We start from the raw sequence: 12,164 nt of genomic DNA on the forward strand, positions 1-12,164 counted from the left end.
ATATATATATATATATATATATATATATATATATATATATATATAGATCAATAAATGGCAGGCTACTATAGTCTCTGTTCATCAAATTTCACTCACAAGGCACTGTTCAATCTAAGGCTCTGATGGGAGGCATTTGTCTGATGTGCATGTAGTAGGATTGAACTCGGAATCGTGTGGTTTTGAAATGAACTGTTTTACCACGGAGCCATGCCTGCATCCAGATATGTGATATATCAAATAGCTTCATATCAAAATCATTTTTGACAACATCAGTGCAAATAATGAGAAACTGAAATTTAAAGGAAGAGCAGACACGTGCAAGAGAAAAGGGGGATGGGTGGGAAGGGAGGAATTCTATTTGCTAAAGATATAAAGATCTTAAATAATTTAATTATAGCTAAATGAAGAATAGAACAAAAATAAAGACAGCCTTTCTTGCTTCTTACAAAGGAATTTATGTCATTTATAAAAGCTGTAAATCTGAAGGTGAAACTTACAGGTAGAGGGGGACGTATTATCAACAGAGACCCTGTTCATTACTGTAGGCAGGTCACCTGAGAGTGCACCAAGAACTGTGGGAGTGGCTGAAGATAGGACTTTTGAAGCTGCCAGAACAGTCATTGGTGGCAGTTGTTGTGTAGAAGTGACAGTGCTGGCAGTGGAAGAGAGAGTTGATAGTTGAGATGTGCTGAGGGTTGCAATAGCTGGCAGTGGAGTGGTGACAGGTGAACTGTGGTTACTGCTTGAGGAGACTGGCTTACTGGAAATGGATACGTTCAGGCTCGATGAGCTGGTTGTCACATTAACTGGTAATTCCACTGCGGTCAGCGCTGATGAAGTGGAAAGTGGCAATTGAAGAGAATGTGTGACTGGAACTTGCAAATGTTGAAGTGCCTGGAAAGCAGAGTGTTCCTGTTCAGCTTCCTAAAAGAGAATTGTCAATATTGTTATTACATGTGGTGGTGGTGTTCTGTCAATATTCATAAAAATAAAAAAATATAAAGCTGTGATATATATGGGTATGGCTGTATAAATAAACATTATCTGATGTACAATAACACCACACAGGTGCTTTTATGTGGCACCACACAGGTGCTTTACATGGAACTGTCACAAGTATGGAGGAGGGGATAAGTTAATTACATCGACCCCAGTGCTCAAAAAGATGAAAAGCAAAGTTGACCTCAGCGGAATTTGAACTCAGAACATAAACACAGACAAAATGCTGCTAAGCATTTTCCCCGGCATGCTAACGATTCTGCCAGCTCGAGACCTTACACCAGCTTAATAACAACAAAGTTATTTTATTAAATTCTTGATTATTTTCAGTTAATTACAACACAGGCGGTGTATGTCAACAGCAATATGGTTGCAAAAAAGGGTTCCAAAACAGGAAAAGGACAAACCTTCTTCAGTTGCTGGAGGCTGTCAGCACTTTTTAATTTACTCTGTAATAAGGAAGAGAGCAGTGGAGACGACGGTGGGGTCGGTTTGGTTTTCTGTTGCTGTTGCTGCTGTAGTTGCTGCTGCTGCTGCTGTTGTTGTTGTTGTTGTTGCTGTTGCTGTTGTGGTGGAGGAGGAGGTGGTTGTGGTGGTAGCTGTTGCAACTGTTGTTGTAGTTGTACAGATTGCTGCTGCTGTTGCTGTTGTTGCTGTGGAGGTTGTGTTTGTTGTTGTTGCTGTTGCTGTGCGTGTTGCTGCTGCTGCTGTTGTTGTTGCTGCTGTTGCTGTGACAGTTGAGACAAAGTATGAAGTTGCTGTTGTTGTGATTGACGCTGCTTCTGTTGTTGCTGCTGCTGCTGCTGTTGCTGTTGCTTTTGTTGTTGTTGCTGTTGTTGTTGTTGTTGTTGTTGTAGTTGCAGCTGCTGTAACTGTTGCATCTGAATATGTTGTAACTGTTTCAAGTGCAACTGTTGCTGCTGCTGCTGTTGTTGCTGCTGCTGTGATGATCCCTGTGACACTACCGGCACAGATGTACCAGCTGCCTGAGTTTGCACCACTTTACTACTACTGCTGCTGCTGCTGCTACTACTACTATTGCTGCTGCTACTGCTACTATTAGTAGTAGTAGTATTAACCAACTCAGGCTGCTCGGTCACCTGTGGCGTTATGTGTCTCGGTTCAAAGTCTTCAGCTTCCTGCAGAAAGAAAATTAGAAAAAAAGAGTAAGATAAAACTTGAAACAATTGACTAAAGATTTTTTAAATCCTAAGTCAGCTCTGATCAAGCAGACTTATAATTAAAGGTTTCCAAGTTTGACTATTTTGTCTTTTTTACAGACATATCATATCTAAGATTACATTAGATGGTTTGAGAGATTTGGTTGCTATTTCTTGCAGGTTGGACAACAACGTAAGGGCTTCTTCACTGGCTTGTCCTGTAATTGTTTCTCAGTTTCTCTGGCGTAGACATTTCTACTTGGATGGGACACCGGTCCATCACAGGATTACTCAATTTTATCAGTTGAGTGGACTGGAACAACGTGAAATGAATTGTTTTGCTCAAGAACACGAAACCCATAACCTGGTCCAGGAATCAAATCCACAATCCTACAATCATGAATCCAACACCCTAACCACTAAGTCATGTGTCTTCACAGTTGACCAAAGAGTGGATTTAAATCATTCATAAGAGAAGACCTCGAATGTTGAGGCAAGACTAGACAAAACAAAAAACGAGGAAATTTTAATAAGACTATATTTACTGTAATTTTCTCGGCTGTTGAAGTTTCTGTTGTGGGTTCATCATCTTTATCGTCAAACACATCTGTTGATGATGGTGGTCGGCTACGTTTCGGATTCGGACGTTTTATTTTAAAGGAACCTAAAAAAAGAAATAAAGAAGTGAAAAACAATCTCTTAAAAAATGCTGAATTGGTAAATGTTGTAATGAGAACCCATAACTAAATATCTTAAAAAGTTAAAGAAGTGATTTTTAAATTCTCAATCGCACAGGCTATAATTAATAGCATTATCCTGCGATTGAGAATTTAAAAATCACTTCTTTAACTTTCTAAGACATCTCAACGCTTCTAAAAGCAAACTTTGTTTGTTTGTTTACGTTTGTCGTAATTTGAATTTAAATATCTTAAATTTAATTGTCCAAAAATTTCCAGTGGCATTTGAAGTCAGAATGTAAAGATGGATGAAACGCCACTTAGAATTTTGCCCAGCGTGCTAACAATTCTGTCAGCTCACCTCATTACTATCATCATTTAACATCTGTTTTGCATGCTGGCAAGGCTAGGGCCCACACCAGGTACCATTGTCTTTTTTGGCTCTTCCTAAAGCCAACCACTTTACAGAGTGTACTGGGTGCTATTATACATGGCACAATCAGAAGTGTCTTTTATGTGATGCCATCAGCAGTGCTTTTTGTGGCACCATCAGCACCAGCACCAATGCTTTTCACATAGCACCTTGCTTTTAATAATAATAATAATGGTGGTGGTGGTGATGATGATGAAATAATAATAATAATAATAATAATAATAATAATAATGACTTCTTACCTATTGAGGCTAAAGTTCTGTGAGGATCTAAAGAACCTTCTGTTCTTCCAGTCTTCCGAGAAGCAGCAGCAGCAGCAGCAGCAGCAGCTTGGACAGCGGCATCTTTTACCTTCTTCTCCCTATAAACAATTAATGAGTTTCATGAAAGACATAGTATTAGTTTGCAAAGTAATAACATTTATTATAGAAAACAATGCAGAAGATGAAAAAGCAGTTTGAGTGTAGGATTAGGATGGTCACCTAACAGCTAGAAATAGCAGCAAAAAAAAAAAAAAGAAAAAAAATCTCCTTCAAACTATATCCTGACCTGGCTCTCTGTCAGTTACAAGCGGTTCCATTGATTTGATCAATGGAAGAGCCTGTTCGTGAGATTAATGTGCAAGTGACTGGGTATTCCACAGGCATGTGTACCCTTAACATAGTTCTCAAGGAGATTCAGTGAAAGAATGTGACAAAGCTGGCTCTTTTTAATTACAGCTACAACTCATTTTTGCCAGCTGAGTGAACTGGAGCAATGTGAAATAAAGTGTCTTGCTCAAGGTCACAACGTACTTCTGGGAATTGAACACACAACCTCACAATACCCTCAAACTATACCCTACTGCCTTAAATAAGGAAAGGATATGTTAGATAGTTTAACCATAGATTCTCCTAGAAGAGACAGTCTGATCATGACTGGAATACATTTGGACACAGGTCTGCTTTATCAAAGATGACCTGGGGCTAAATAACATGCTCTGCTTTTTTCTTGAGTGCCTTTAGCAGAGTTCACTCTGTGACAAGCACTGAAACGAGATCCCTGGTTCCCTCCTTGCCTACACTTATACTACAGATGCTGCTTAAGATGGCCAACAGCAGCATCAATCTCACCAGTCTGAGAAGGCATGCAAATGTCATGAGCTCTACTTCTCGTCCTCTTCTGAATAATTTGTTAAAAAAAAAAAACTTGACCAGTCTTTGAGTCTATTAAATTACTTGACCTTTTTACATGACCAGAAATATCCATCAATGCATGGCTAACACACAAAATATACCCACAGAATCATACATACACACATAAATATACATGCTAAAATACATGCACTCATACTCACAAAAACACATACACATACAAATATACACACAAATATATATAAAAACAACACAAATACACACACTAAAACATACATTCACACATAAATTTACACACAAAATGCTGGTGGCATGTAAAAAGCACCATTTGAGTGCGGCCGATGTCAGTGCCGCCTGACAGGCACCTGTGCCGGTGGCATGTAAAAAACACCATTCAAGTGTGGTCGATGCCAGTGCTGCCTGACTGGCTCCCATGCCAGTGGCATGTAAAAAGCATCCACTACACTCTCAGAGTGGTTGGCGTTAGGAAGGACATCCAGCTGTAGAAACCTTGCCAAATCAGATTGGAGCTTGGAGCAGCCTCCTGGCTTGCCAATCTTCGGTCAAACCATCCAACCCATGCCAGCACCAAAAGCAGATGTTAAACGACGATGATGACACGCATAAACACATACACTAATTAACAGAAGTCGATCAACAATATTACTTACTGGACCATGGCTTCCCATACTTCTTGGATACAGTCATCAAACTGGCCGTTTTTTATGCATTCAATTTCTCGTTTTAACTTTCTGGTATATAAATAGAGGGAGTCAATAATGAGTATTCCATCACACACACACACATGATGCAATAGTTTGATATTTTTTAAAAAACTACAAGATAACTATATTAAGATTCCATCTATATAACTCATTGCATCCAAGTTCCATCTGTATAATTTAATACATAATTGGTTCCATGAAAAAGCACCTAGCACACTCTGTAAAATGCCTGGTGTTAAGAAGGGCACCCAACCATGGAAACCAATCTAAAAATGAAATACATGAGTAAGATGTGGTTTCCCCACCATCTAACCCATACTAACATAGAAAGCAGACATAAAACTATGAAGCTGATGTTTCATCTATAGAACATATTACTTATGAGCTCCATTCCAACTCATTAAATATGAGTCCCAACTATATCATCATTGTTTTAATGTCCACTTTTCCATGCTTACATGGGTCAGACAGCATTTGCTGAGGCAGTTTCTTACACAAATAATATTTGACAAGACTTAGTGAAAAATATTGAATGTCTGAAAACTTCCCACCATCACCAGTCTTTGCTTGCAATAATACTATTGATACAGTTGCATTTTAATTGGCATATATAACTATAAGGAATAAGAAATAATGGGACTGGCTACAAGATATTTTTTATGGATTAGTCAAAGGAAGACAGGGAGCTTTTTTTCTCATTTTCTGTCTTATATTGGTAGTCATTTATGAAAATTTTACCCAAACTTCTGATAAATTTGAAGTTTCAGCAATTCAAGTAATAGTTTAAATAAGTAAATGAGCCAACAGTTATAACCAGATCACGAGTTAAAAACAAAGTACAAACTTCCATATTATACAAACCTGTATCTGTTTTCTTCTTCAACGATAATTTTTTTCAATTCTTCAAGTCGATCCATGGTGAGTTTGCGTACAATTAATTCACCAGGAGTTTCATTAGCTTCTTTATCACTACGTTTTCTTCTAGAGGAAAAATGTCAAAAAAAAAGACAAACAAACCAAAACAATATAATTTACTCTATTAAGTTTATACAGTGGAATACAGCTCAAATATCAGGGATCACATATAAACATCCTTGACAAGATTCAAAACAAAGTCATTTGACAGACTGCCGAAAGACCTGACTCCCACCATTAAGTTACAACTACTAGTTTACAGAAACCGTCTTTTCTCTCCACTTCTTTTGTTACAACAATGACCTCTTCTCTGAACCTAAAGATTCAGTACAATCTCCTCCTATGAATCACTTGCCATCTCCACTCTTCACACTGACCCTCCCAAATTATTGTAATGCTTATTTGTTCACATTGTTTTGAATTAATCATGTATTATCTCATAGCTTCAAGATTTTGATGATGTGGTAGTATATTTTTAGAGTGATATTGTAGGGATAGGTGTGAAGGGTCGGATTAAACACCAAAGGGTTAATGACCATTTTTCCATGTTTGCATGGGTCAGAAAGAATTCTTTGAGGCAAATTTTTCCATGGATGGATGCCCTTCCTGTCATTAACTGTCACCTGTTTCCAAGTAAGGTAATATTTCTCCATGGCCAGACAAGTTTTCTCAGAAGACTAGAAATGAAGGGCACCACTTGTATCACAGTGACATCTCATTTATATCTATCATGTAATATCAACACACACACACACAATGGTCATTTTTTAGTTTCCATATAGTAAATCCACCCAAAAGACTTTGGTCAGCCTGGGGCTATAGAAGACACATGCTCAAGGTGTCATACAGTAGGACTGAACCCAAAGCCATGTTGCTAATAATACTTATATTTAATATACATCACATCTTGCATACAACAGTATTTTAGGTCACAGACTTCCAGCAGGCAAATCACTGGTTCACTGCATTAACAATGTTAAGAATAATGAGGAAGTGCACATGCAACTTGAGAGAGAAAATACAAGGGTTAGATTTCTTTTGCCAAGGGCCATATCTTTTGTGGATATACACAAACACATTGAAGGAGGTAATGATTTTAACTAACATTTGGTAAGGATAACTACAGAAGTTTTTACTTACTTTGGGATTTCCACTTTCTCCAATAACTCTGCATACAGTAAGGCACAATTCTGGAATGAAGACAACATTTATTCTTACCAGAATCAGTGTTTTCTTGGTATTGAATATAATGACTTTATTTTTTTTTTTTACTTTGCAACTGTACACTTGACAAAATAGGGGCTCATTTGGATACCCTATTTTGTACTGTTCACCCCAACCAATGTCATCTGGATGTGGTGCTAAGCGAGACCCATTAGACAAATGGAAGGAAGAGAATCATCATCAACAAATGTCAGTTTTCTATGCTGGCATGTGTGTGTGTACGTGTACATATATATGCATAAAAAATGAAAAATTGTGCAAAGTTCAAGTTTACCTTTTGAGAGAACCAATCTGCAGGTCGAGATCCTCCTTCAGCAAATGCTTTAATTGCACGACTGACAGACATCCTAAATAGAAAATAATAATTTTTTTTTGCAATCCATTAAAGAGATTTGGAGTGCACTTGCCAGTATTGACATTAAATGGTATATGAGTTTTTCTCTTTATATGAAGAGCAAAGAAAGGCCAATGAATTTAGAGATTTTATATGTGGTTATATAAGATTTGTGAGGGTGTGCGATACATGAGCAGTGAGTGCAGAGAAGTATATTAAGTGTAACCTGGATGAATGGCTCAGTGTTTAAAGCATTGAGCTTACAATCATGAGATTATGAGTTCAATTCCCAGATGGGCTACATGTGTTGTGTCCTTAAACAAGGCATTTTATTTCAAGTTGCTCCAGTTCACTCAGCTATAGAAATGAGTTGCAATGTCACTGGTGCCAAGCTGTATCGGTCATTGCTTTTCCCTTGAATAACATCAGTGGCATGGAGAGGAGACATGAGTGACTTGGTCTTCCACAAAAATCTTGCGTGGACTTGTGCCTCAGAAAGAAACTTTCTAGTTGCAATCTCATGGTCATTCATGACCAAAGGGGGTCTTTACCCCACCCCCACTTACAAGGTGTGTATGGTAATAATAATGATACATGAGCAATGAATACACAGGACTATTAGTGACATATGTAAGACATGTGATAGTGTATTGTAGTGAAACATAAGTGACTGTAGAGGTCTGTTTGTAGTGTGTAAAAAGTATGAATGGTGTATGACAGTGAACAAGGACTATGAGATGTTTAAGAAGTGCGATAGTTTTTAGTGGTGAATGTAGAACACAGTATGAGATGCAAGTAAAATCATACACAGAGAAAAGTTGACAGACACACCCAAATGACGTCATGCAGACAGCCACAGACAAATGAGAGATCACACAGGAGAAAAATAAAATAAGAAGAAAATTTTACCAGTTCTGGTCACCATTCTTCATAACAGAACAGGCCAGCGAAAGTTGTTCTTTGATTGACCATTTGTCTAACAGAACATGTTTCCCTTTGTGTTCTGGAAATAAAGTCAGATTTTAAAAAAATAAAATCATTTACATACATTATTGTCATAGAATATGAAAAGAACCAATAACACATTATACAATATGCTGCAGTGTATTTAGTTACATTTATTTACATCATGAGTTCAAATCCTGCTGAAGTCAGTTTTGACAAAATAAAGTACTAGTTAATTACTTGGATCAATATAATCAACTATTCTCCTCCTCCAAATTTCTGGCTTTTTACCCAGGGTAGCAGATTAGCAGAATCATTAAGGTGTCAGGCACAATGCTTTATGTTATATATCCCAGCTCTTTACATTCTGATTTCAAATCCTGCCATAGTCAACTTTGCCTTTCATCCATCCAGGAGTGATAAAATGAAGAACCAGTCAAGTACTACAGTTGATACAATCAACTAGCTTCTCTGCTCAAAACCACTAGCCTTGTGCCTAAATTAGAAACATTTTTGTTGTTTTATTATTATTATTATCCTTCCATTTCCAGGAGTGGTGTATAATTTGCAAGAGACTTGGCTGTTATTTCTAACAGATCGAGTTACCCGTAGAAGTTTCCTTGAATGTTACTCCAGCTCTACTAATTCTGTTATGATTTCTAAAATAAATAAAGCACAAGACCACAAATTCTTAAGTGGGGACTATATGCGACTGTGTCGATTCTAGTGTTTGTAGCAACCTCTAGCTAGAACAATAAGGTTCCTCAATCTGCTAGAAATATCATCCAAATCCACTCAAAGCACACTCTACTGTGTCCAAAAAAAAAAAAAAAAAAAAAAGGAATAACACATTGGATACCATAAAAGGACCCAATAATCAAAGGCTGGAACGCTTTTGACCATAAGTCAAATCAATCAGATTGATTTAGGAGCCAAACAACAACAAAAACAACTTCTGAACAGTTATCGCTTAATTAACTACACTCGAAAGGTGTAAGCCCTTCATAAGAGGCCGTGCAGTGGGATCGAATCAGGAACAATGTTGTTGTGATCCCACCGAATAGAAAAAATGAAATTTTAGTTTTCGGTAGTCACTTAGAACCACACAATACAATATGTCCTCTTTTAAGGGTTTCATTTATAAGAAACAACCTACATGGTCCCTCGATCTGTTTGGAATAGCAGCCAACCGTCACTAAGATAATAATCTATCATCAGAGAAAAAAAAGACCAGATAGCTATGGTTCGAAGACTAGATTACTTAATCGGGGATTGACGTAATTGCACAACAGCATAGAAGCATCGTCGTCAGCTTGTAGTGATTTCAAATCGCAGTTGCCGAAAGCTAATTTCCATAATTTATATGGCTAATTTTGTTATGTTGTATCTAAGAAAACTTTATCATTAACTAAAACAATGTATGACTCATTTTTTAAAGATATACATATTTTTCTTTAATATGATTTAGGCTTTTCATTCGAAACAGTCGGTTTCGAGTGTTGGAATTGAGAGGGAAACTGCATTGCGTCGAAAGAAAGAGTTTTGTCCCTTATTGTTTTGAGTATTGCGTTCGCGTTCGATTTTTGCTTTTCATTTCACTGAGGGAGGTTGATATAAAAATAAATACCAGAAATACTGAATCCAGCAACTACTCTCTTAATATGTATAAATATATATAAAGGAATATCAAACTTGAATGTCTATATATATACAATATACGAGTTATCAACCCAAATATCCTCGCATTTCTGTGTGTAAACGGCGCAATGCAGTTTTCTTCAATTGGATGTATGTGAATGTGTGGTGGAGTTTACTTCATAGATGCAGAAAAGTGCAAGGAATTGGGCGGGGTTGGTTTTTTAAAATCTTGTTTTATTTGTTTTATGCAACGGGAATAACCATTCTGAAAGAATTTTTGATAATTTTTCGAAGAAAGTATCTGAAAAGTGATTGCTGAATTTTCTTCAACAAGAGATTTCAGTTTTTTAAATACTTTTGCCTCCCCTTCCTTCTAATTCCTTACCCTTTTCATTAAGTAGTGATAGCTATTCCGTAACTCAGCTGTGTGTGTATGTGTGTGTAAGTGAGCGTGCGTGCGTGCATGCGGATTTTGGTAGTTCAATGGTAAACAAAAACATGAGCGCTCATACATATACTACAATAAAAGGATGATTATGTACAATAGACACAGTAATTAGGGGCGGAAGACTTAAATTTCAATCGGATATCTAAATTTTGAAAAAACACTACAAGAGAAAATGCAAACTGAATATATAAATATAGAAATACAAAGATAGATAGAGCGAGTTTACTCACTAGGAGCGGTAGCCATGTTACACTCGGGTCTGCGAGCCGAATGGAAATGTTCTAGTCGCACGATCACGTTAATTAAGCATGTAAGATAAACAAATTCGATTTTGTTTGTGCAAGTATGTGTTTTGTTTTAAACGACTTAGGAAGGAGCGATGCGTTTCTATTTCCGTTTTGATCGCGACCGTTCTTAGGCTTTAATCGTGTAAGGGATCTGATTGTTTCCCCAGTATAGTCGAGTGGAGTGTATTTGTCACGTGACAACCGGTAATTGTTAATATGGCGGTTGTACAGAGTTGGTAGCCGCCATATTCATACTTTCACTTCCACTCCTTCTTTTCTTCTTCCCAATTTGAATAACGTACACCTTTTGGTTTCATTGTAGCTGGTGGACATGAAAGTATATTCTCATAGTCTTCTCGATATCCAGCTTCAACATCAAAATTATAGAATTAAACGAAACAGAATGTTTTAACGAATTATAGTATAATTAAAATTTGTGGGTGACTAAAAAAAAAATTTAAGGTATATACGAATAGTACCAATGAAAGATAATTGATAATATTTTTTAAAGTTAACATTTGTGATAAATTAGATTTTCAATTATTATTGATAAAAATATTAGACATTATATCAATTCGAAAGAGAGAACGGTAATACGGACTTGAACTGCAGCTTCTCGAATGCCAGCTCATATTGGTGCTTCTTGAGATCTAATACCATTTACAATCAAATCTTAGCACATACTTTCTAATTATTAATTTTGTTTCAATAAAATTATATTTTTTCAATCATTCGAATACAGAAAAAGTCTCATGTTAGAACTAAAACTTCAAGTCTATCTGAATATTTTATTGTCCGTTTCAACATTGTCGTTTCGATGATGACCTAGTCTTGGATTCACACTGTGAAGAATTAACGTCTGTTATGTCCTCCAAGTTTTTTAAAAATAACTATTCAAATAGTAGTTAGACATTGTGACCGAAAAGTGTGAAATATTTAAGTATTTCACATACAGGAATGAACGCGATGAGTTTAATTTACCGTGGGATGCACTTCGTTTGAGAATGAGAAAGAAAAAGTGTTATCGCTTCGACAGTAAAATAACCATACATACTCGAATGGAAAAGTAAACTAATATAGGCTTCTTATTTCTGATTAAAGAATTAAAAGAAAACAAAATTATCTTTCAAGTGTGCGTCATTGATCAAAACTAACATTACTGTAGTGCTCTATTCTTGCTTGGACTCAACTCAATGGTAGTTTTCCTAGGATGTAAAGCATTTCAAACCAAGACCATGCCATATAT

The 12,164-nt window shown here is 36.7% G+C and overlaps 1 protein-coding gene across 9 annotated transcripts in view; it reads right to left on the reverse strand.

Annotated features, from left to right (window-relative positions):
* Positions 1 to 12,164, reverse strand: part of LOC106876373 (bromodomain-containing protein 8) — a 27,325-nt gene that overhangs the window by 14,535 nt on the left and 626 nt on the right. For 2 of the 9 annotated variants that reach the window (XM_052972849.1, XM_052972848.1), the window contains exons 1-10: positions 9,807 to 9,932; positions 8,510 to 8,603; positions 7,541 to 7,613; positions 7,183 to 7,232; positions 5,989 to 6,108; positions 5,074 to 5,154; positions 3,512 to 3,630; positions 2,705 to 2,823; positions 1,407 to 2,138; positions 498 to 924 (exon numbers count right to left, since the gene is read on the reverse strand). In XM_052972849.1, coding sequence (XP_052828809.1) covers positions 498 to 924; positions 1,407 to 2,138; positions 2,705 to 2,823; positions 3,512 to 3,630; positions 5,074 to 5,154; positions 5,989 to 6,108; positions 7,183 to 7,232; positions 7,541 to 7,613; positions 8,510 to 8,603; positions 9,807 to 9,840 — 1,849 coding nt within the window. In that variant the 5' untranslated portion in view covers positions 9,841 to 9,932. The other 7 variants (XM_052972851.1, XM_052972857.1, XM_052972850.1 and 4 more) reach the window with 7 other exon arrangements.

Source organism: Octopus bimaculoides, chromosome 14 (genome assembly GCF_001194135.2).
Source record: "Octopus bimaculoides isolate UCB-OBI-ISO-001 chromosome 14, ASM119413v2, whole genome shotgun sequence".
In the NCBI taxonomy this organism is placed as follows: Eukaryota; Metazoa; Mollusca; class Cephalopoda; order Octopoda; family Octopodidae; genus Octopus; species Octopus bimaculoides.